The following is a 26,743-nucleotide window of genomic DNA, read 5'->3' as shown; positions in this document are numbered from 1 at the left end:
CCCGTGCAGGTCCGGGTGTTAAAAGAATAGGCCTGCAGCAGCTCTAAGCTTGTCGTATAAGGCGACTAAATAGTGCTCAGAAACCTAGTCGGGGGCTAGGCGCTCTGCCCACAGAGCAACTGTGATGTGTGTCTCAGGTGGTGGAATTGGGTACCCCTGGCGTGTTACATGCTGGAATTGTCAGGCTATAATACGGAAAACCTGACCGCAAACCATAGTGGTGCACCGTGTTGGGAAAGATGCCACGTTCCTCGCACGTTAAAGAATCCTGTTGTGGTATTCGATAGGAGTAGGAACCTTTGCGCTCCGCCACAGGAGGCTAAATTGCCCGAACTTACCCATCCCCCTTTTTTCCAGTGGCAATCAAAATTTTGTCGACCCTATTATCCTTGTGACCCATCCTTTTTGTTTCATTTCATGTTCATTTTGTCATCTATTTCATGTTCATTGTCTGAATATAGCTGAAATATTGCTGCTCGGACGTTAAACCCCAACAAACAAACAAACAAAACATCCTTTTTTTTCAGTTCATGTTGATTTTATCATCCATTTCATGTTCATTGTCTGAATATAGCTGAAATATTGCTGCTCGGACGTTAAACTCCAACAAACAAACAAACAAACAGTCATCAAGATAATAAATGGCAAAGACGTACCAGGTCAGGCAACGACTTCCAGAGATTTAACTTAATTAATAATCAGAAAGAAGTAGCTCCGTTTTGGAAACTAGCGAAGACACACCATGACCCTAAAAACTATAACTTTGTGACTAAACTCCTTGCATTTACAGCCAAAATATACCCTTTTGATATGAAGAAATCTTTACGTCATACATAATTTTACCTTTACTATTTCTTATAAATAGACACAAATTTACCCAATTTCTATTTGTGAGATGTTAAATAGCTTGGGTTATCATTTTGTGCGACATACTCTATGAACGTAGATTATTAAGAAGCTGAATCTATCAGGTAAGTACGTTTTTAAGTATATTTAGTTTTAAGTCTAATAAAAAATCTAATATATGTACCACTGGTTAAAAGAAATTGCTAAAAGAAGTATACATTTTTTTCATGCTCCCATTTTTAGTGGATTTGGGATTGCTCATTGAAAGAAGAACATGTTAAATGTTTGCTCTTGTTTACCTTTGTGTAATCAAGAACTACGACTTTGTGTAAATGGCTGTATCAGTAAGCAGATTTTAGATTATTAAGAGGCTCCTTTGTGTTAAGACTAAAAACGGAGGTCCAAACTGGACTTTTTGTGAATATGAGACCAAAAGAATTCTGGTATTCATAGAATAGCTTAGGCATTTTTTTCATTTAAACATACCACTTTTCATGTTAAGCAAGGTAACTAAGTATATTTAGCTTTAAGTCTAATGGAAAAATCAAATACATGTACCAGTGGTCAAAAGAAATTACTAAAAGAAGTTACACACCTTTTTCATGCTCCAAGTTTTAGTGGATTTGGGGTTGCTCATTGACAAATGCTTCCGTGTTTATGTTTTTTATCAGTAAATTCATGTTCTTCGTTGTGTGTGTCTCGTTTCTTTGTTTAGTCGCTATTTTCTGAGTTCATTTACATTACCGTTCTAACTCCAGTTCTGATAATTTCCATTAACCTCATTGTGCATATTTTTCATGCTTTTTTAAAGGGTTAACAGTGGGCATATTTCCTGATGCCATAAATCATGCTATACATAACGACGGAAACATGGTAATTAGCAAATATTTTGTTGCTGCCGTCTGTTTTTAGTCAAATTTATAAGTCCACGAACAACTAGGATTTTGTTTTATGACAACTGTATTCCATGTACTCTTATATATATATTTAATAGTTTATATTTTTCATAACCTGCTCCAATCGGTCTCCTTAAAAAATATCCCAGCAAGCCAATTCGGTTTCTTAATTGAAAACTCTGATAATTGTGAGTGTTTTTTCCTTATTACCGCATCGAATTGGTGAACGGTTTTACGTTTTGGTTTAGACTAAACCATATTCCATTTGTCATTCATCGTTTTGTCATCCGTTTTACGTTCTTCGCCCGGGTATAGATGAAATATTGCCCCTTTGGAGTTAAACACCAATCGATCATCAATCAATTTTGTGTTTGAAAATTCACACTACTGATCATAGTTCAAGGTTTTTCTAGATGATTTGTTTGCTTGGTATCAGTTAGTTGGTTAATTATTCCAGTATAAGTAGTGGAGAGTTAGTTCTGGTTGACTGTGTGAATGAAATAACGCGTAAAGGTAATTCAAAAATACCCATTCATCTTGCGTCTTTTCCACAAAGCACGAACCCTGATAGAAGTAATAGTTCATCTCAGGTCATTTTGATGTGGAATCAGTTTGTGTCTCACAAGGCACTCGCCTTCAAGCTTCTTTAAAAAAATACAAACACTATTATATTGTTTGCTCTTTTACAGTATGACGTTTTAAATGAATTGAAAACAATACTAACGAATCTTTTCTATGTGTTCAAGGGGCTGTACAATAAACCGAACCTACCATGCAAAATCATCATTTCAATCGTCGTGACCTTGTTTTATTTTATGGATTTTTGCACTGTCAATTTTGCAAAGCAAATATTTGTCGTTCCCTCCGCGGAACTCGAACTTGTACCGCTGTGACATCTATGGCAACAACGCCTGCACTAAATCCAGCGCCCTAGACCACTCAGCCAGCTAGGCTATATATCTTTTTCAATGTACATACGAATGGTATACGATTATTGGTCATTTTTGTTTTAATTCATTTTCATCATAAATGGCTTTTTTCTATTTGTTAATTCATTTAAAAAAATATTTTTTAAAGGTCTTTATTTGGAAAAAATGCATTGTACATATGCATGTAATCGTAAACATACAAATAATGACAAAAAGTACAAACAACTATCATATATTTATCATCCTGAAGCCGAATACAACTTAATTTAAATAGTATCCTAAATAGCTCGTTGGAACATCTTACGAATAGGGTATTCGACATAGAAAATAATGAAAAATGAATACAATTGTTTGAAATATGGAATATTACCGTCTATTTATTTGAACAACGTTAAGACTAAAGGTTGGGATAAAATAGTTCGCGTGACAGAAGACTTGACCCTGATTTTTTATGTATTATCTGTGTCAAGATTATAAAAGCACAATTATAGTACATCGAACTAATTAGGAAATAGACCATGTTTCATTTCAGAATGGAATGCTTCATTATTGGTGTTTCATCGGCGTTTAATGTGTTGCTCATTTTCAATGAAGAGCGCTTAATGTAAAAAAGCGCTTTATGTAAAACCTTGATTAAACCCACCATTTAGTTTGATTTGCCTGTACCAAGTCAGGACCATTCCAGTACCAGCTGCTCCAATGGTGTAATATATATTTTGCCAGATTTTATTTTGAACTTGGATTGATTATGAATCGGATTAGTGTTCGGTAACTTTGTTGTTACTTTTTTTTCTAATAATTACAATTTATATTTGTATCTCATTTTGTTTCTATAATATTTTAGATGTACATAGAAATAGACAACTTATAGTGATCAATAAAAGTAGTATTCTTAGTTATGGGCGAGGTCTTTTTTAAATAGCTCCAAAATATGTTTCATTGACTCACGTAACATTCTTTGAAAATCACAATTGAAGCAGATTATTCCATGAGATAAGCGTATTATAAAGATATGCGCAGTATATTAAGGCATGGACGCCATATGTAAAGATATTTATTTTATTCTTATCTGTCAAAAAAAATATTCCATCAAACGGACAGAATTCCAAAATTGACAATGTAATAATAGGCAAAAGCATCATACATTACTTCCAAACAGACTGAAATTATTATTTCGAGAATTACAAGCAATTCACGCGCGTTATAGTACACCATCCGTGACACTATGTGAATGCCTTATAGTATTTATTAAATTTTAAAAATGTTCCTGTTTGATAGAAAATAATCTGTGAATAATATTTGCTTTGTTTTTGTTTATTATTAAATTATTACAGGACAGATGTGTACATTCAAAACTATTATAGAGATCTAATTTGGATCCATTTATAACACATGCAATGATTTTCCTTTATCATGACGACAAGTCGGAACCAATTGAAATTTGAATAGCACTTCAACAGTCAACTGTTTCCTTTTATGCTTGACATGAGTGATGTAATACATTATATCAATACAAAATTAAAAAATCAGGTGAAATTATACTTACCACATTTGTGTCATATTACATCACTTCACGTTAATTACTAAAGGATCCTTGCGTTATTTGCGATTTATCACATTTACGGCTTGAGTCCGTCGAAGAAGTGGGCCTTCTTTGTCATTGGATAACTACTTTCGCTTTGCTATCAGATAAAAAAAAGGCGACCCTTTCAGCCCATGTGCGGTTTAAGGTCACAAGGGTACAAGGGTTTACGTGCATACGGATTTTACCTAGGTCGACCTTTTGCCTTCAAGGCGATATATGTATCGACATCTATTGTTTTTATTATATTCTTTTGATAAGCGCAATAACCTTGGTTCCCTTGATTACTCTTAATGCATTTTGTTTGTGGATGTCAAAAGAAAATATACAGGTTAAGTACAATATAGTAGAAATAATTCAAAGTAAAGGCATATTTCTACAGGGAAAAAAAACATTACGAAAATGACAGCTAGGGGAACTTTCAACCAATATAATAAAACAAAACCTTAAAATGTATGGTTACATATACATCTTCACGTAAATTACAATTGGATATTAACACTAAATTAATCATGCATATATTGTGAGCTACTTATGCAATAAACTGAGGTAGATGTCTACTTAGGTTGCTTGAGGTTTACATATCTAATAATTCAACCAAACACTATTCAATAAGTAAACATATATATAGCCTCATTAACCACGTACAAAAAGGTGTAAAAGTGTAGAAAGAACCAAACGGTAGGTTATTGCAGAACTTCACAAGGTCACCACAATGAAACTGATGATTTTCCATGGTAAGTTTGGTTTTTGGTATAGCCGTTTTAACAAAGATTTATTCATGTTTTTTTTTTTCAAATTACCCACCACCCGGGTATGCTGAAACGAACAAAAAGGCGTTTGTTTTGAAATAATCATCAAGAAGGATGAAAAAGGCTCTCTTGTTAGACACACAAACTTCCTAATTAAAACAACTTGAGATCAACTATTGTTTGTTAATGCTTTTAGAAAAAAGGTTCAAGAAGACTGAGTTTTCCGGCAAAAGTTTAACGCTCTATTTTATTTACAAAGTTAATCAGCACTAACTCTCCGTATTCACAAGGTTAATGTTCACCACTTATAGAGCACACAGTCCAAATAACTGATGCCTACAGAGATCCTGAAGTATGTTCTGTATTTTTTTGACATAAAAGCAAATTGACCAGTGTATGACAGATGAGTCCAACTAAATGATGCCTATAGAGACCATGAAGTATGTTCTGTAATTTGAATAACACAGAAAGCATATTGACCAGTGTATGGCAGATGAGTAAAACTAACTGAAGCCTAAAGTGACCCTGAAGTATGTTCTGTATTTTGAATAACATACAAAGCATATTGATCATGGTATGACAGATGACACATGTATAAATCCTAGAGGGTGGAACAAATCAAATATTTAAAGCAATGATAAACGTAAGCGGAAACCGAAAAAAAAAATCCAATAGTCTTAAATGTCAATGAATTAATCAAATTAGCTTCTGAGACATTTTTAAGCTCAATTATTGGAGAAGTTTAACATTTGTTCCCCATGCGCATAATTTTTCGAAAAAAAACTTGAAATACTACCTTAAATCTCATGTTGTACTTCTTATTACAAAACATGAATAAATAAATAAACAGTAAACTCTGCGCATATTATGTTCAACGTTCTACTGATCACAACCGAGACACTCATTATTGTAGAAAAAAGAAACAAAATGTAACATAACGTTCCCAAACTAGAACACCATTTAAAGGTAAAACCCTTGCCTAAACAGCATGTGTTCTCAATTGTTTGTACAAACACATCGTCATATTTGTAGATTAAAATATTGATTACCTGGTGAAAAGTTGTTGTCAATACTGCATTCATCAGTGTCAGAAGTGTCACATGACCTGTAAACATGTTGTGGAGGACATTCAGACGGCATGTCAGTGTTGTTGTTGTCGTATCCGTTGGTCGTTCATCGAACATCATCACTATATAAATTGTCGTCGCTATATGGATTGATCAGTTTTAAGTTTTTAAGATTAATAACATTTAAATCAGAATTTAATGCTTCACAAATAATTTCTGAACTTTCATTGGCAATTTTGCGCTGTAGAACTTCGTTCATAACGTCTTCAATGGTATTATCTTTCACCGGTGAATCGTTTTGTTTTCATTTGACTCGAAGGTATTTACATTTGATTTCCATTGAACTCGGTTTTCTATTATATCACTAGTAACCTCGGATTCTGAAAATATTTCAGTTTAGCTTGTTGGTGAAAAAAAAGAATTATCTTCAATTATCATGGTTGTTGCATATTATATAATTGTATTATAACTGGTAGACCACTTTTGTGTGTCTTATTTTTACTTGTATTTCATAACGTCGCAGCCTATTTTCTGTGCCTTCATTTTCAATCGAAATGTCATATTCAGGAACTGAATCCATTTCACCACGAAACATCAAATAGTCACACAGTTGTCTGTTATGGTTTTTGATGGATTCGTCGTTATATTCGCTTATTTGTTGATTTTCCCAATCAATGTCTTTGAACGTGATGTCCGTCGAATTATTTGAGGAACAGTCGACACTACCATTTATTGTACCGGTTTCAGAGTGATCATAAACATTTGTTCTTCTTTCATCTGTCCCAAAATACAATTTTCGATATTTCGACTAACCGTAACAGCAAGACATCGTTGAAATTATGATAACTACAGCTCCAGTCTATCTGAAAACAATATTGGAACAGGGTTATGTTGCTACATGATTGAAGTCATCACTACAGAGGTCGTGGATCGTTATGGTGTATCCATCAGCACCATGAAAAATGATTTATTCAACGGGTCATAGTTTTCCTTTCCTCGTTTGTCTACCCCGGACTTGACTTTTTATGAGCAACTCGGTGGGTGTTTCTAGAAAAGCAGAGGACGCTTACCCTACCGGTGCACCTGGTCCATGCTCCCAGTTTTTAGTGGAGTCCGAGTAAAATGTGGGTTATTTTCAGAAATGATAAATCAAGTTGTTAAAAACGATATTTTTACTCGAAATGAAAGGAATTCTTAATCATTGTATTTTAGACGGTTTAGCCGGAATCGATCCTTCAATACATGACCTTGGGAAGCAGAAAATGCACATGATCAATTACAAACATCACCCCATACACAGATATTATCTAGAAGAAATATATTGCACACATGTTACTGATGTGTATCTTTCGCATCTTACGTTGATGCCAACTTGAACAACTGTCGCATAATAAAAAAATTATGACGTAATTCACACAAGTTTACATGGAACCCAGGATACACGCACTCATACAGTACTTGTCTGGTGAAAACGAAACATTAAATGTTATATAGAGGATGAAGAATTGGGGAAGTGGAATGCGAAAGGGGGATGGAGATGGTGTATGGGAGTATAAGGATTTTCAATTTGGAAAATAGGGGAATTATTTCTATGCATTCATTGATATGAACGTAATCAAATCATTGATATGAACATGTGTATTATCTTTTAGTAAAACCAGGAAAATATTTAAAAAAAAAATGAAAATATAAAATTCAGTTTGATAATAAAAATATTCGATTAAAAAATATGCAATAGGATTCTATGAGGGATGGATATTTTTCAATTGTGAATGGGGGATGACATATGATGTAACTGTAAAATTTGTGTCATTCAATAGCTTTATCCGTAAGAGTAATCAAGGGAACCGATGCTATAGCACTAACCAAAGGAATGTAATCCAGGGACAAAGACCAGACATGGAAAACCGACATACACAACACAGAACATAAAGTAACTACAATCATACATACAAAGTAACAAAAGCAAATGAGAAACTCGGACTTCACTAAAAACTGAATCTAATTTTCCATTATGGAAGATGCTCTTAGAAATCTTTAGAATTTCGGTGAATATAAAATGATATTTATTTATTAAAAAAAGTGTGAGTTTCAAAATAAATAAATACCGGTTTGCCTAACCAATCCACTTCGTGTAATAGCGACATGCGCATTAAATGACAAATACCGGTTTGCCTAACCAATCCACTTCGTGTAATAGCGACATGCGCATTAAATGACAAATACCTTTTGCGCTCATTTTCATTTACTTAATCAAACACTTTTTCGGTAACGCATTTAAAGTTTGATATCTAGTCAAATTTGATACAGACAACTAGTGTTACGTTTTGTCACAACTGCACTAATGTTGTAAGTATATATTTTCCAAATTAACCTGTCATAGCAATTCTATCACCGGAAGAAAATAGATAAGTACATGTGTGTACTTCAGGCGTTAAATGGTTCCTATTATTCTTGACATGTACAATGTACTTGAGGTGTTCTACCATTTTGTCTATTACAAATACAATCTAATTTTCGATTGGGGAAGATGCTCTTAGAAATCTTTAGAATTTCGGTGAATATAAAATGATATTTAGAAAGAAAAAAAAAAAGACGTGTCAGTTCCAAAATAAGTACTCTTTTAAGCCAGTGTCAGCAGCAAAGTAGACATTACTATTATAATCTGTTTTTCGTATATATGTCTGCATGTTAACGATTTAGTTTCTGATTTACATGAACATGCCAATCTCTGTCGTATTAAACCTGTCACAATTACAGGTTTATAATTACAGCTCTGCATATTGTTGTGTCTATTCGTACACTATATTTTTTAAATCCTCACGAGGATTTCCTGGTGAAAAGTTGTTGTCAATACTGCATTCATCAGTGTCAGAAGTGTCACATGACCTGTAAACATGTTGTGGAGGACATTCAGACGGCATGTCAGTGTTGTTGTTGTCGTATCCGTTGGTCGTTCATCGAACATCATCACTATATAAATTGTCGTCGCTATATGGATTGATCAGTTAACATGCCAGGGTGTTTATTGGAAATATACCACAATCCCTCTTCAAATGGTTGATCTAAAAAAAATCAAGTTTATGTTTCCTGTTATGTATGAGTTTTATCTTTTTAACTTTCAAACATTTGTTTTGGTTAGTTTTTCAAATTCATTTTTTTAATTAAGTTGCATTTCAGCTATAAGAAGTCTGCAGTTTACTGGTGAAGTACGTGTAAATACTTATTGATTTCAGATAAGTCGTGTCATAGTCATAAAGGAAGGTAATTACTTGTTTTATCAACTTGTTTCGTTCCTGAAGCACCCTTCCTTGTAGGATTGTTATTGTTTGTTTTTTTTTTTCATGTTTACCGTTGTGTTCTCGTTCCTATGTTTATAGCGTTTTATTTTCTTAAAAGGAAACTGAACTGCAGAAAAAGAGAGATTAAGCTTAAATTATCGGGAACAATGAACAATTTCTGTGTCTTGGAAGCCATCCATATACGAAATTGAATTACCAATTATAGCTGCTTGATTTTTGATATTTGTTTGAAGGACGAAGATAAAACTGCAAATTATCTATTTTTATAATTCTGAACTTTGTTTTAATAATTAGAATTTGTAAGGCTTGTGATAGGAAGTGGATTGACAAAACAAATGAATTCTCGGAATTAAGTCATTCACATATTCACTTATACATGTTTTTTTTTAAATGATGACACGAGTATGTACATTATTGATGCCATTAAAGCGCCATCCGAGCTGTCTTCATCGGCACCATTAAATGTGTTGAAACAGTACAATGTGTAACACTTCCTCTTTATCTGGAAAATAGTTTTTTGGGGAAATTAGTTCGGCTTGTATACTCTGCACTTTAATAAAAAAAATTATTACCTGAAACATATACTGTACAATGAAAGTTTTGTATTTTGATGTAATTATTAGAATATGAGACTTTTTTTCTATGCACATTCCCCGTAAATATACTTTAAACTGTTCGAATGACGTGTCGTAAAATTGGATCCTTTAGTTTTTATTAAGCAATCAATACTTAACGGTACAAAAATACAGTCCCAGTATGGGATAACTTTGCACTTGCCGCATACCTTATTTCCTCATCCCCTACGCCCAATTGCCCCATGTCCCATTCCTCGAAGCCACATTGCACCATCCTCCCATACCCCATTTCTCATAGCCCAATTCCCCTTTGCTCCATTCCCCATTGCATCGACTTATTTCCTGTTGTCCAGGGCCTATTCCCAATTCCGAAAAGAAATTGCAAAGTAAATGTTGTACTACAAACATATAATACATTTGGATGTACACAATATTGTGCAATCAATAATGATATTTGAATCTCGCCGCCGGTTGGAAGTATCGAAATCACGCGATACTTGGATTGTGTTTATTCGCAACTCCAAGTCGCTTAAGAAACAATGATGCAAAATATTAACTACAGATGTATGTATAAAATGAGGAATATTTTATTGTTTTAATGATTCTTCATAATGGATATTTTTGTTTTACTTCAAATTAAAAATAAGGAAACAATAATTTGATATTTATACATATTCAGTCCCATTTCCACATGTTTCTGTAAAAGCTAGAGTTCAAACAAATTTAATTTCAATAATGGACAGATATGATTGCTTGAAAAGAAAAACAAAATGTCAAAATAAGCATCAAATGTGTGGCATGGACACTAATATTTATAACATTTCTCAAAAATGACATACATGTCATATTTCTGCAGATTGTGATCAGTTTTAATTTCAATACTGGTCCAAAGTGTTTAAAACATTAAAATAACAACATTAGTCTCCAGTTAGTGGTTGCGACACTCATATTTCAATTCAAAAGATTTAAAATGAGATAATTTCTGCAGATTGTAAGGGTGCGAACAGTTAAAATTTCAATAATGGTCCAAAATTACTGTTCAAAATATTACAAATGGCCATATTGGTATCCAGTTTGTGGTTTCGGCACAAATATTAAAAAATAAAATATTCTGCAGATTCTAAGGTTGCAAAACTTTATATTGCAATAGTGGTCAAAATGTTTTGTTTAAACTATTAAATATTGCAATATAAGTATTCAGTTGATTGTAGCGACACTCATTTTTCAGTTCAAAAATTTTACACATAACATATTTCTGCACATTGTAAGTTTGCGGCGATTTAATTTCAATAATGGTATAACAGAGTAAACAAGGGAAAGTCGGTTAAAGTGGTAATCAAACGAATGTAATCCAGGGACAAAAACCAGACATTGAAAACAGACATACACAGCAAAGAACATAAAGTAACTAAAACCATACATACAAAGTAACAAAAGCCAATGAGTGTAGGTGGTAACAACACTCATATTTCAGTCATAAATCTTCAGAATGACACGTTTCTGCAGATTGGAAATTTGCAAACAGTTTTAATTTCAATAACGGTCCAAGATTATTGTTTGAAATATTGAGAAATGACAATATTATCATCCTCTTCTTTGTTGCAACAACTGACATATTTCTGCCGATTGAAAGGTAATCAACATTTTTGTAAAATAATGGTTTTGTTATTATTGGTTAAGTTTTATTTATCAATATTAAAATCAGGCGTGTGACTCCGACATAAAATTATTTAAGTCCAATTTTCAAAAAATGACGTATGTTTAGAAATCGTACATTTGAAATCTATTATATTTATATTTACGAAAAAAAAAACAAGAATCAAATAAAATCATTACGTGGCGCTGAATGTGTGTCATAGAAAATATCAAAGCTATACATAAATATATTTATGCGCATGCTTGATTTTGTATGTATTCATGCAATCGCGTTATTATTTCTGTATGAGCGTAATTTTAGTATCGCGTAATTAATTCTGCATTTTTTGTATATAATTTTTGTATATGAAAAAAATAGCCGTGATAGTTTACTTTAAAAAAAGATCAATCAAATTAATATTGATGAAATAAAGCCTATCATCGCTAGGGTAACGGAAAAGTTAAACCCGTATCAGGCATACAATAATAATAATAATATCTAACTTTCTATGATTCTAGACTAACTCATTTACAAAAAATACCGGGACACTTATAATGGTGATATATTGTATGCATGCATCATATATGTTGTCTACTCTATGGACATGAATCATATCGCGTAAATATATCATATAAATAGCATTTCCGTCCTTATTATCACATATCAAATGCCACATGCTTTTAAAAATAAACAAACCAGGTCGAGAGGAAGGAAACATTTTGTCATAAAACAGGACAATTGCTATTTTTGCATTTTTGCTATTTCAATTTCCTTTCGACAAGAAACAGGCAGAATGTATCTAAATGGAATACGTTTTTAATTCATCTATATTTGTTGTAAAATGCCGCAAAGGATAATGTTTTTTTTTTATTAAAAAATATCAAAATCATTACTTGTCAAATGTACAGCAAATAGGTTAATCTCTGTTTCTTTTTTTTATAGTAATACATATATTATATATGTGATTGCTTTACTGTATTGATTCAACTATGCCACTTGTTTGCACTAAAATGACAGGTATACGCATTTTAGTATGGGATATCAATTTGTGTTTCTATGTAAAGAACCATTCTGAATCCAACAGGTGTTAAAGTCCCGTGTATTTTATCACAAACGAATGCTATGCATTTGCAATTAAAAACTATCCGTCCATGAGCAGATCTCACCACTTAATGCTATTATATATGTCTTATGGATAGTGCAAAACATTACACCTTAGGTGTATATAATTGGTTTTTACTTTTTTCAACATATACAAATTACATATAAATTTGAGTATTTCTTATAAAATTCCATTTAAAAAACAAAGATGAAAACTTCTGTTTTGATCTTATAAATGGAAACATTTTTTTTCAGTTTACAGAAAGGAGATGATTTCCTTTCTTCTAGTAGGCACTATAGAGCTTTATGTACCCTCATTATTTCTTTCATAATTTGAATTTGTTTTAAAAAATGAAATGATTTTTTTTTTGCCCAATTTTTTAGCGATCCAAATTCACTACCTTCGTGTACATAAACGGGGTATATAAACCATATGTTTTTCCTTTAAACGCAATATCTAAGCAAATTTATATATCCATTAAAACAATTATGATTTCAATAAATTAAAATACTGCATCATATTATATCCTTAAAAAAATGGCCCCGTGCAGGTCCGGGTGTTAAAAGAATAGGCCTGCAGCAGCGCTAAGCTTGTCGTAAAAGGCGACTAAATAGTGCTTAGAAACCTAGCCGGGGGCTAGGCGCTCTGCCCACAAAGCAACTGGGATGTGTGCCCCAGGTGGTGGAATGGGGTACACCTGGCGTGTTACATGCTGGGGTTGTCAGGCTATAATACGGAAAACCAGACCGCAAACCATAGTGGTGTACCGTGTTGGGAAAAATGCCACGTTCCTCGCACGTTAAAGAACCCTGCTGTGGTATTCGATAGGAGTAGGAACCTTTGCGCTCCGCCAAAAGGAGGCTAAATTGCCCGACCTTACCCATCCCCCTTTTCCAGTGGCAATCAAAATTTGTCGACCCTATTATCCTTGTGACCCATCCTCTTTTTTCATTTCATGTTCATTTTATCATCCATTTCATGTTCATTGTCTGAATATAGCTGAAATATTGCTGCTCGGACGTTAAACCCCAACAAACAAACATATATCCTTAAATAAAAATATAAACATGATGTTACTTTTGACTGCAAATGATTCGCCGCCATCCTCAAATTTATTGAAAATTTAGTAACAAACCAATGATAAAAATATATGCATTTAAAGTTTAATTTTAAGAATGGAAGTAAAAACGTTATTTCAATATACCGTTTGAAACTTAATTTGGAATCTGGTTATCAGTACTCTATTTTGTTTCGTTCAAAAAAATACAGTGAATTTTTAGAAAAAAAAAGTTTAGGAGGGCTATCTTTCAAATCATGACAAGTCAATGATGAAAAAGTGTGGTTGACGTCTAATCACGCGCACAAAACGTGACGTTTTAAGTTCTTTCCGGAAGTAACCAAAATCTTTGTAAAATAACATATACGAATATTTTTAGTATTAGTAGACCAGCAGAATGCAAATTGATTGACCAATCATAGTTGTTTAACGTTCGATATTTACTTATTTTGAAAATAAATTTATAGATAAGAAAAATGCTGAAGGTCCTATTATTTATCTATTTATTTATTTTTTTGTTTTGTTTCTTGGTTTGTTTTTTTTTATGTACTTCCTTGATAACATTATATAACACTTCCTCTTTATCTGAAAAAAATGTCGGAAAGTTATTTTAGATTTAAAAAAAAAATCTGATTAAAAAAATTCATAACAATTACTAGACAAATACACTGTTCAATGATGACCTTGTTGTCAGTTTTGTATTATGAAGTAATTAGCTTAAAAGTTTTTTTACATTCTGGCATTGTCATTATCATTATTGATTTTCTTTTTTTACTACCACTTGACCTTTCCTATAAAAGTGTCATCACATTTAAATAATTTCGATTGGTTCTTTTGTAACTGTTTTTTTTTTTTGTCTTGTTTTGTTCTGTTTTTTGTTTTTGTTTTTGTTGTTCTTGTGGTTGTTGTCGTTGTTGAATGTTTATGTCTGTTAACAAAGCGTTTGTGTGTATGTCAAATATTATATCAGAAAAAAAAGGATATACACTTTAAAACTATTATGTTAAGCAGTTGTGGAACAAATGATAAAGCATAACAAAGTTTGTGTATTATTATTTGTTTTTTTTATCAAAATATTAATTAAATCATAATTCATTATTTGCCACATTTATCATAAATGTAATATTAATTGGAAACGATGTGTTTAAATATTATATTACAGTTATGACTGCTATATTTGTTTCGGTCTATGAGTAAATAACCTCAATCACGTGGTGCACACACATCAACTAATGTAGCAGGTTATTCTTATGTGTGCGTCATGGAGTTAATGTTATTTCTTTCTCTCTCTCTCTTTGCCTTGATTATTCTTTCAAATGAACAGGAAAAATATATATGTCATTTTTATAATTTAATTTTTAAATAAAAAAATAAGGAGTAAATCAGTAAAAAAAAGGTTGAAAACGTCACAGTCGAATTTAAAAAAAAATGTTTAATGAGATGATGTAAAAAAATCGCATCCATTAAGATCGTGTTACATCAGAAATTAAAGTATTAACATATCATGAAAGAAATTTGAATTGATTACGCTTCAGTTCTATATAACATGGACTTGATATCAGGCAAATAGTGTAGTACTTTTAAATGAGAAATGTTTCCTTACATATACAATCCGTAAATATAATTAAAATTATGCAAGTTAAGTTCCGTAAAATTGTATACTTCTAGCTCTACCTAGCAAAGGTATTACAGATTGTAGATAGATGTCAAAAGAAGTATATTTTTTGCTGCTAAAAAAATGTGATAAAACAATAATGTCACCTTTCTAGTATCTTAATTATAGGAAAATGAGAAAGACTAATTCTCAAGCCTATGTGCTTATGTGATGTGCCCCAAATTCTCGACTTTGTTTAGCTATATAGCAAAGTAGTGTTCTTTCCAGTCAAAATCAATGAGAAAACGATGAGCTTTCAGGAGAGAAAACGACCCGAGATAACTACCTAGAAATGTGGGCAATTTCCATTCTTTCCAAAAAAGAAAAGAAAACAGTTACTCTGCTACTCGTAGACACACAAATCCAAGCAAATTTACGAATAATCAAATACAAAAAGCAACATCATAACCAACACTAGAAAATTGCCTGTTCAAAAGACGGTATAAAAGTATTTTATTGTTAAAATAGGTCAATAATTATTTGGGAATTGACTAAATATAGCATTTATATCAATTTTCCAAATGTATTTTGTTCATTAATAGTATCACAACTCTTAGCATGTTTATATGATACTTCAATCGAGCGACAAATCGATAATACAAAATAAAAACGTTTCAGTACATTATGATAAAACACAAAAGCTTTATCGAAGTCTATAAGCGAAAGTAAACTTCCTTAAGATATTCTTCTAAATGATGCATGGATAAAAAACATATTAAAGTGTTTTCCCAAAAAGCGCCCTTTTATAAAACTTAAATAGGCATAACTCACAATATGTGTTAAAAAGCTCTTTAATCAGATGCATGTACTGATGTGGCTATCTTCATATCTATATACATAAAAATAAAAGGTCGCCAATGTGACATATATGTCCAACCCCCCTCTTTTAGAAAACATTTAATCATACTGATATTGTACATCTGAAAAAAAAGTCCCTCCTCATAACCACAACTCTGAAATCTGTAAACAAATAACATGTAACTCCCCGAAAGATTTTTAGAATTGATAAATAAATCCATCGGACCAAAGTCTCGTTATTTTTAAAATATTTTTAGAAGTAATCCACATTAATCATAAGTAAGATAACCCTTACAAGAGTAATCCATATCGTCAGAGAGGTGAACATCATTATGAAATAAAACACAATAGTTATTCTGCTATCAATTTCAGTGAGGCTAAATATTATCTCCTTGAAGCGTATAAATTATCATAAAAATGTTTTTGCTCATTCTAAATATCAGTAGCATTAAAAGCAAAAAAAACTCATTTTCTAAACATAAAATATAATTATCAATACGTTGATTTCCGTATTTTCATCGTTTGTAAAAAAAAAAAACAAAAACAAAAACTAAAAACAAAAACACTTTTGATCATTATATGCCAGCTCAAAATTATTATTATAGCATTTGTTTTTATATCTCCAGAAGTAGTCTATTTGATTTTGTAAGACAAGGTAATGTTGTCGCCATGTAAATAATCACAAGGTAGGATTACAGGTCCTCCATGGATCTAGTAAATTAAATGTTTCCATAAATTTTTAGCAATTTTTCTACTTATCGGGTTTAGTATCCGAACTATAATTTTGTTCAGGAAAATTATGTGCTCGAGCACTGATGATAACAGCCGATTTCTTAATTTCGTAACAACAAGTCCAAAACATGAACATATACGTTCTGATGGAACGGAAGTTCCTGATGTGCTCAAAAACTGACGGGCCAAGACTGAAAGAGTGGGGTGTTTTACAGAGTTTCCAAGAGACTGAAACATTTTTTTTTTCATATTTGATTATTCTTAATATAAGAAACTTGATGTGAATATATATACTTGTGCAATTACCTTGCTTTCTGCTATTTTTTTTTGTCAATAGTCAATCAAAACTCCCTGCGAAAATTCATGTACCTATTACGTACATTTTACTTTGATCCGTAAGGATATTTTGAATATCGAAATTACTTTGTCATATAGAATAATTTGATGGATGTTCTAGCCGCACTAAGATATAGCGCGAACAGCTCTTTTTTCTCCTCGCAGTTGGGCAATCCTTGACACAGGTGTATATTTGGGATTGAAAGACAGGTGTACATGTAGGATTTCGTATTGTGCAACATGAATATACATTTATGTTATTGAGATTATAACACGAAATGCAGACAAAAATGAAACGACACTACCTTACATAAACACACGTGTCTTAAGAAAAAAATTGGTGAAGTTGATTTGACGTACACAAAATATTTTCGGGGTTTTCAGTAAAAATATAATTTTGCAAGAAATACTTGCAGGAAAATGTGCATTGCAAGACCATAACTCTCTCTGTTTATTAGTTTTTTTTGTTTTTTTTTTAAATAGTTCAGGACACGAAAAAAAACGAGATTTTATATTTGCATGTAAGTGGATTTCCATTGTAGAATGTGTGCACATGTATTTTCATAACACGATTCCGTAAACAAACATCAATGTAAACTTTGGTTGTCGGCGCGAATTGATCCTCCAAAAATATATATACCATAATAATAAGATAAAATAAAGATAAAATAAATAAATAACGGTAATTTTCATCATAGTTATCACGAAAAAGTGCACGTAAAATATATTGGAGGTCAAAGGGAGATAAATAAATTAATATTTCTGTACAATGAACCATACTAAACAGACTAAACCGTAACGGCTACTAAACACACTGAACCCTTTACTGAAAACGTCTTTAATTAATCGCATTATATTTGTACTGAATTACTGGAAAATACTTTACATATTTTTATTCAGTTAATTCCAGTTATGTTCAGAGCATTTTGGCCGTTTTAGTAGATATTTGGCTTACAAGTGTAATATATCATTATTTTGCAATTAAAAATGACAACATACAACAAATCAACAGGAAGTGATGCTTTTTTTAAGAAATGCTCATTCTTACTGAAAAAGAGATCAGAACATAATTACAAACAACCAAGAACGCTGATGGATATAACATAGACGAGCAGTGCAGAGATATTTGAAAAACAATGATAGATATACATGTGATAAGATAACAATGAGTCTTATTATCTTTAGGTAATATATAATGATCGGTAATACATACGGTGCAATTATCATAATCGTAGTGAAACTTTGATATGAAAAGTGAAATATGCTCTTAGGCCATATTATATACATGATATATGCAACGAAATTTAATAACATTTGAACATTTTAAACGTTATACATTCTTATATAATAAAATATGTTGTTAACTATCAATCTTTGTCTAAGTGTGTCAAGCACGTAAATTCGGATTTCACAATTATGAAGTTAAGTACAGCCAGTGTTAGGATTCTGTTCTAGTAAAATTTATATTTAACATAAACACATTATTTCCATTAAAGTTGAAGGAGTTTTACCTCTCACCTGACAATCTATCCTTTTTCTACTTTTTTCAAACCTATAGATAATTCATGGAAGGCGAGTGAATATTTATACCAAGGGGATAGTTTTGTCATCGTCAGCGTGACAGATGAACACGAAGGATGTTATGTGTCATACTATTATTCCGAGTTACCACGGTGTGTCATTATCCTCAAGTTATATGGTAAGAGTTGTATCCCCGGTTATTTATGCATCCTAAAACCATGACAAAAATGATTGAAGGCAAGTAAACTAAGCTAAGAGTATGTTATGGCAAAACAAGTCGTTGCAAAGATTTATTTTTACTAAGTAATACATGTAAGTATATTATATGAGCAACAAGGCGGATGTATCTAACAATCATATCACGCTTACCCCGCCGGTGCAATTGGAAAATTTGTTTCCAGTTTGTAGTTAAGTCCAAGTTGTTCATTTATTTCTGTTACCTTGTATTATCTAATTTTGTTATTTTATATAATTTATTGGGAGTTTCTGTTTTCCATGTCTGCTCTTGATCCTTGGATATCATTTCTCTTACTTATAAGGAGCATATGAAAAAGGTATTTGTGATCTATATATGTATGTAAAAGTTTAAAGTGTATGAAACAAATAGAGCCGAAATATTATAAATGGAGATTATGAAAGTAAACAACAGCTGCAATGATATAATCATGCAATATCATTTTTTCCTGTGAAAGATAATGATTACCTATACAGAATCGTTCCCAAATGGTAGGTTAAAGGTACGCTGGAAAAATTGCACCATGCGTTTTGCTCATGTAAATCAGATCTTTTGCCATTTTACATAATTAAACTGCGATCAGTTCGGTCACCGGTCGTCGCTCATCGATCCGTCAGCGATTAATCAGTCAACAGTCATCAATCCGTCAAATTATGGCATGGATCGGTTTAAGGACTGTATTTTGAGAAACAAACAGAATACCTATGGTTCCAATGGACCTAATGTTAAATATAAATGGCCTAAAACCTCAAGCTCAACTGTCCCCCTTTCTAATCATACAACAGTAGTTTATTCATTCATGATCATATGCATATCATGCCAAACCTTCCTAAACAATCATTAAAATTTAATGAGCAGTCTAGGAGTCAAACTACTACTTGTTTAACTGTAAAACCTGTGAGTTAGATAATCTCTCTTTCGATTCTTCTGACAATATTTATATTCCTTTTTGCATTTTGAAATGTGATGCCTAAACTTCCAATTAAGTTTCATTAAAATGTCATAAAAGGTTTTTGGAGATGTCATGCTTACAAGAAATGTTGACAGACAAGTGGAAGGACAAGCAAATAGACTGATCTTTACAGAGGTTCATATACGTCCAAAACTTTCTATGCATGGATATATAAAAAATGAGTCCTGATTCACAATACTTTTGAATATGTTCCATATCTTTCTTATTTTCCTGCAAATCAAAATAACCTTTTTGGAAGTGCTGGAAATTCCATCAAAAGAAAAGCGTTTAAATAAGTGACTTTTCAAAGTTAAATACATGTACATTTCATTTAATGTGTTACTGAAGTTTAGATGATGGGTACATATACCTTCTGATTAACATGTATATAGGATCTGATGATGATGTTCTAAAATTTGTGTTTACTATTGCACTGAGTTACATAGTGACATACATGTAATCAATCAAATGCTCCATATGGAAATTCAAGTTTGGTACAAGATAGAAAGTGAATGACTTGTCATAATATATTAGATATCGAAGTATCCTTCATAAAATCTTAGGGGTCATTGGCAAGTGGGCCCCTGCTAATTTCAAACCCTGGGTCATTATATATTCATTACACATAACATCAAATTACATTGATGTAAACAGGAATTGTAGTCTTTTTTATAAGAATGTCTGATTTGGTGGGTCCAGATAGGGGCAAGCATTACAAAGTTTAATACACAGCTGCACCACAAGCATATGATACGCCCGTAATCTCGTGAATGAAAATAAAAACATCATAAATGTTGTTGGAATAACATGGGGTAGTACAGGATGTTGCTAAGTATATCCTGACTCATTCCTTAATCCTGCTCTTGATAAAAGAAAGAAACATAAATTGTTACAACATGCTTCGGTGTTCATGGTATAATGTTTCTCAAAGTGAAATTCTCCATATTGGTTCTTTCTAAGAGCTATCAACCAATAAACGTATGGGAGTCTTGCAAGGCAGTTTTTGGTGACCCAATCACCAATACATATTTTTAATGAATTCTTCTCAATTGGCAAGAAATGTGAAAGCCTCCCCTCTTTTTTTACAACAAAACTCAATAAAAATTTTAATAACTCAAAAATCAATAAAAATCATCACAAAAATTCATACATTTTTTTCAGATTAATATAACTAACAAGTGTGTAAATTTTATGCAATAATCATAAATAGTTCTTGAGATACGGTGCAACATGTAAAAAAAATATGACAGATCAGGTATTATAAAATTGTTTGGAACAAACCTGAAACTGACCTGGTACCTTATCAAAAATACATTAAGGCTAATAAAAGAACAGCATTCCAATGTCCCCCGCAACAAAAAAAAAGAGGAAACCTTTAATTCACTGAAATTGTCTAAGTCGAAGGTTTTGTGATCTCCAACCTGACAGATGAACAAGAAGGATGTTATATGTCATTTCTTTCTCCGCAATTAAGAGGTTATGTCATCAAGTTATGTAGTAAGAGTTGAATGCCCGGTTAGTTTATTAAATCCATGGTAATAATGATTTGAGGCAAGGAAACTAAATTGTTATAGAGCTTTGTTATGGCACAACAAGTCGTTGCAATTATTTATGTTTACTAAGTATTAAGTATATAATATAAGCAACTAGGCGGGTGTTCCCAGTTTGAAGTTGAGTCCAAGATGTTAATTTATTTTTGTAACTTTGCATTTTCTAATTTAGTTATTTTATATTGTTTATTGGGAGTGTATGTTTTCTACGTCTGGTCTTGATATGGATTACATTTCTCTTACTAGTAATGCAAATATAAAAATGATATTTGTGATTAATATCTGTATGTAAAAAAGTGTATGAAACAAAAAGAGCCGCAATATCATAAGTGGATAATATGAAAGTAAACAACAGATGCAATAAAATAAACATGGACTATCATTTTTCCCCTGTGAAAGATAATGATTACCTATACAGAATCGTTTTCACAAAGGTTAGGTTATAGGTATATGAGAAAACATTATACTTTAATTTCTTGAAATGGTTTATATATCAATATATCAGTAGAAACAAAATGGTGGACGTATAGAATAAACAGACAAAACCCACAGTTGAAAACCAATAATATGGAAATATTTTTATCTCAAATATAAGAACCTGAACAAAAAGTTTTGTCAAAGAATCGGAGTACAGAACATCATTAATAAAATGACTACCTTTATAAAGACATGTATAAGTAATAACGTAAATTAATATAGTTAAAAGAAAAAAACAGTAATAAGTAAAAGGAAAAGGTAATGTGAGGTAAATTTAGGTATAGCTTGTGAAGTTTAACGATGTAAAACTATTGAACCAGATGCAGGTAATAAGTAGGAATGGAGAAGAATTGACAAACACATTGTGATGGTTATATAACTAATTGTTATACAGTAATACAAAACAATACTAATACACATAAATTCCAAACAAATTGTAGAAACAATTCTTTGGTAAAAGTCTTGCAAGTCGTCTTTGTAACGTTTTTAATAATTCAGCATGTGTTAATTGGTAACATTATTTCCATTACATCTACACTACTGGCTTATATAATGACTCATTTCGTGCTTGTAATAGTCGAATCCTTATTGTTAAGGACAAAATGAAACTTCAATAAGTTATTATTTTCAGATATAGAAATATTGATAAATCAATACGCAGTCATGTGCATAGAAAAACCTACCGAATCTGGTTTAATCAAACGCCTCGAACACTGGTATGATGGTAACCTTTTCAGGCAGAATGAAGCGCTTGGGAACAAACCAGTCTCTTTACCAATGCAGCCAGTACCTTACGGCAATAACGGTGTTCATCGGTGTATAAGTTATATAGACAACAATTGTAGGTCAAAGAACACGTTATTTTTACGTATGGTGTAATTTGATAAAGTACCTTAATCAATAGTGTTATGTAATCACCTACACTATACTTTAATTGAATTATTTGCAGCATGTTTTGCCGCTTTTAAAGACATTACACTATACATTTTTACTGTCGTGTTCTGACTAAGACTTGTGCATTTAGTGCTGAGTTATTCATATTTCGTAGTGTGGGTGCATTTATTAATGATATACAATGTACTGTTATATTCAAATGTCCTGTTGATTTATGTAAATATGTTTTTTTTTATTGTTCTATAAGACATGAGTCATCAATTTTGTTTTGTTTTTGTTTATGTTTATGTTTTTTCTTTTTGTTTGGCGGATCCTACTCAGTGAGAATACCACAGTAGGGTTCTTTTACGGACGAGGAACGTGGCATCTTTCTCAACACGGTGCACCACTATGGTTTGCGGTCAGGTTTTCCGTATTAAAGCCTGACAACCCTAAAACCTTAAACTGATGAATATATGGGTGAACAATAGCGCTGGATTTAATACTTTCCAATTTTTGTTTAAGCCGAAGGTAAGTATTTACAAATTACTCGGCAAAAATTGCACTGATTTAAAATTAACTAATTATGATAATGGGCTAAGTTAAATAGACCAGTAAGTATGTGAATACATAAAGTTTGCAATTCAAAATTAAAATACAAATTAAATGAAATTGTTTAGCCTAAACAACTCATCAACCCTGATTGGTAGCAGTGATAGGCTGAGTCCGGAATATGCATTGAGTATTAAACAAATATCCAGACCTTTTAACCTAATTTTATATTTTGTTTAACCGTGTAATACTCATTTCCACCGTAGCCAGTTTAAAAAATGGGGAGGGTTTTGATCACGCCAAAATACTGCATTACTATTTTGCCTCTGTCCCATGTAAGGAATTTGTGGTCTCTGTATTTCTTGCGTTGTTTTCACTTTTAATCTATTTTATGCATTATAGATGATTAGTTCATCAAGGTTTTATCAATTACTATTCTTTGAGGGATTTCAATAGTCAGAAATAACTTTCAGTGGATCAAAGCATTCAAATACAAATGAAAATAAAGTTTACAAGAAGGAAAACATAATAAAATGATACACAATCTACATTTACATTATCAGATATAATATATTATTATTTTAGAGGAGCATATAATTATCAACAAGTACTCCTTTGCTAGTGTCGTCTTGAGATTTGTTGGAGTTGTAGTTATCATAGTTACAGCAATGTCGTGCTGTTTACTTCCGATGAAACATATGGTGACAAATGAGAGAAGGGAAAAAGTGTATAATTACGATGAAATAGGTACATTGGATTATCGCGTCTTGACCGTCCCTCCACCAATAATCAGTCGAAAGGCGTCTCCAAGGGAGACCGCAAGTAGGGACAATCAAATTATTAATGAATATAGCGACATTTAGGATTTCATCGAAAGCCAGATTGGAAGTTCCATAGCTATAGAGACCAGAAATCCCCCTGGACAACTTTTACCGATGAGTGATGGAATACATTTGATAACTAGAAATGAATTTGTGGATGAAATTGAAGGCACTCTAAATCGGTCTTCTAGTAATGAAAGACAAGATAATGATGCTATGCATACAACAGACAAATGCTACAATTTTCATAATAACGTTGATTTTTGTCAACCAGATCAAGCTGAAACACCTTCAGAATCTAATATAATGGACAACATTCTTCAAGGGAAAACAAATGTAAATATCTTCGAATTAACTGATGACCTTAGAGGTTCACTATTGGAAGAGGTCACAGTTTTAACCTATAAGAACGACGTTTTTTCTTTGGAAGTCGACAAAACTGTTTTTGAAACTTTGATTTCTGATATAAATATCAACGCTATCAAAAATGAAATTCAGGACCATCTAAGTAGCGACGACGACAATTCCTCTAGTAATGATGTTCCATTGACGACAGATGGGTACGATAATCCTTATACTCTCATGCCAACAAATATACCATCACAACATATTTATAAGTCATGCGATCCCTCTGACAAATGTGAAAGAGATAATGTACACAGCAATTCATCGGATAATAAATATATCAATCTGAAAGTATGGTAATGTTACACAGTAAATGTGATGTTCAAACAAGTGTTGTATATTGAAAGTGAAATTCAGTTAATGAAAATGAATCACAATAATTTATATTTTCGAACAGTGGTATATGTTGGTTGATTTTAATAGAACGTAGGACAATTTACTGATTTTTTCGAGTTTACCGACTATTGTTATTACATGCAGAAACACTCATGGGTAAAACATTTTACCATTTCGTTAAATTTGCACAGGTATATAACGTAACTTTAACACATTCCCTTCAATAGTTTGTTTGTGAAGAGAACCTTAAAATATATATATTGTCAAGACAACTAGAGGACACAAATATTTTAGGGTTTCATGTTTTTTCTTCTGTTTTCATCATATGTTGCTATTTATAAATGTTTAAAAGATTACTGGGTTTTATGATTCTAACGAACTGATTTGTAATCGCACAGTCTTTGTAAGCAGATAGTGTTTCTCTTTCGATAATTTTGATAAACTTTTTTTCTGTGCTTCTTGCGGATAAATACTCCATTGTATCAAACTGTTTAATGTGCGTTGTATTTTTGACATACAATCCCTTCAAATATAGTTTAAGAGCGTCTCCAGGAGAATGTTGGTTTGGAATCGCTTAATTTAGCGACTGCACTAAATGTAGTTAACATTTGCTATGTTCTATTTTATGTGGGGGAGGGGGCAGAGCATGCAGCCGGTTACAAATACCTTATTTCTCCTTTTATGTTCATTTTCTTTTTTTTTTTTAGATTTTTGAATTGAATATGTTTTTATTCATGTGATATCATTTTTACTGTCGGTATGTCATTGTTGAAAACGCACACACTCACTTTAAACCAAGGTCATTCCCAGGTAGTCCTGCGGGGGAATTGTTTTTATTCTCACGATGAAGTCAACGATGAAATACCAGTTACAACCGAAGTTAATGATAAAGAACATATTGCTAACACAAAACATATTTTCCTTGTTATGACTCCAACATAACCACCAATCTGGAACCAATTGAAATTTACAAATATGTCAAGTATAAACTGTGTTCGTTAGGATCAACATTAACATGTGTGCGTGTAATATATTCCGCATTATGTACTTCATTACCATCATGGCAATTTGTTGAATTGAAAAAAAAAATCCAACTGTAAAGTGCTTTTTTACAAATCACTTTATATCACTCTAAACTAGGCATTTGATATAACATGGTTTTTTGTCTTATTTTATTTTCATCCTTGTCATAGTTGATTTACTTCATCCATATACGTGTACATTAGATGCTTTTATTCAATTAAAACTGTTGATGTTTATTAATTGCAACATGTATAATTATGTTTTATTTAAACATCAAACTAAAGATTCCTACTTTTTGGTCGAATGACTTAAAACACATATTGATACATTTCAAACTAGATGGAAGGTTCCTTAAATATAGAATTTACAATGATAACGAGTTGATTAAGGTATTTCTCGCATCGAGTGAAATATATGTTATAGTTTTGATCACATGATGTCCGAAATTCATAATCAACAAGCTTTGTGTATATATTCCGTTTCTCTAATGCCCGAATCGTCAAATTTACCCAAACATGATAACAAACGCAAAGATCAGACATTGAAACCAGACAAACACAACATATAGCATAAAATAAATATAATGCATACAAAGTATCACAAGTAAACGAACGACTCAAATTACACTTAAAACTGGCAATATTGACCGGGTGTGCCGTCATTAATTGAGGAGCCCGATAAAGTTGAAGAGTAATCAAGGGAACCAAGGTTATAGCGGTAATCAACATAATGTA

At 32.0% G+C, this 26,743-nt stretch overlaps 2 protein-coding genes and 1 long non-coding RNA gene across 4 annotated transcripts in view; 1 reads left to right on the top strand and 2 right to left on the bottom strand.

The window, feature by feature from the left end:
* The first annotated feature begins 318 nt into the window (after positions 1-318).
* Positions 319-26,366, top strand: LOC148597049 (uncharacterized). Of its 2 annotated transcripts, XM_088562675.1 has the most exons (7): positions 319-971; positions 1,658-1,719; positions 5,387-5,535; positions 9,253-9,336; positions 18,297-18,449; positions 18,823-18,963; positions 22,631-26,366. In XM_088562675.1, the coding sequence occupies exon 7, from the start codon at positions 24,360-24,362 to the stop codon at positions 24,948-24,950; it is 591 nt and encodes a 196-aa protein (XP_088418801.1). In that variant the 5' UTR covers positions 319-971; positions 1,658-1,719; positions 5,387-5,535; positions 9,253-9,336; positions 18,297-18,449; positions 18,823-18,963; positions 22,631-24,359; the 3' UTR covers positions 24,951-26,366. The 2 variants fall into 2 exon arrangements, with proteins under 2 accessions (XP_088418801.1, XP_088418802.1); XM_088562676.1 differs by lacking the exons at positions 319-971; positions 1,658-1,719; positions 18,297-18,449; positions 18,823-18,963 and having other exon boundaries at positions 4,351-5,535.
* Positions 2,127-6,540, bottom strand: LOC148597050 (uncharacterized). The gene is made up of 3 exons (XR_015918800.1): positions 6,055-6,540; positions 4,218-4,353; positions 2,127-2,386 (listed from the first exon to the last, which is right to left on the bottom strand). It is a non-coding gene; the product is annotated as an uncharacterized LOC148597050 (long non-coding RNA).
* The window catches only part of LOC148597048 (uncharacterized), a 51,418-nt gene continuing 31,217 nt past the window's right edge, over positions 6,543-26,743 (bottom strand). The window contains exon 3 of the transcript XR_015918788.1: positions 6,543-6,935. The gene's annotated coding sequence lies outside the window, so the exon portion shown is untranslated. The remainder of the gene's footprint in view (positions 6,936-26,743) is intronic.

The sequence above is a fragment of the Perna viridis genome, chromosome 15, assembly GCF_037379345.1.
Source record: "Perna viridis isolate PV_CMFRI_1.1 ecotype Kerala chromosome 15, ASM3737934v1, whole genome shotgun sequence".
Lineage (NCBI taxonomy): Eukaryota > Metazoa > Mollusca > Bivalvia > Mytilida > Mytilidae > Perna > Perna viridis.
This window is presented reverse-complemented; position numbering and strand designations above follow the sequence as displayed.

Bases quoted from the DNA above. Each gene is read 5' to 3' on its own strand.
- LOC148597049 (XM_088562675.1), top strand. From the start codon at position 24,360: ATGAGTGATGGAATACATTTGATAACTAGAAATGAATTTGTGGATGAA.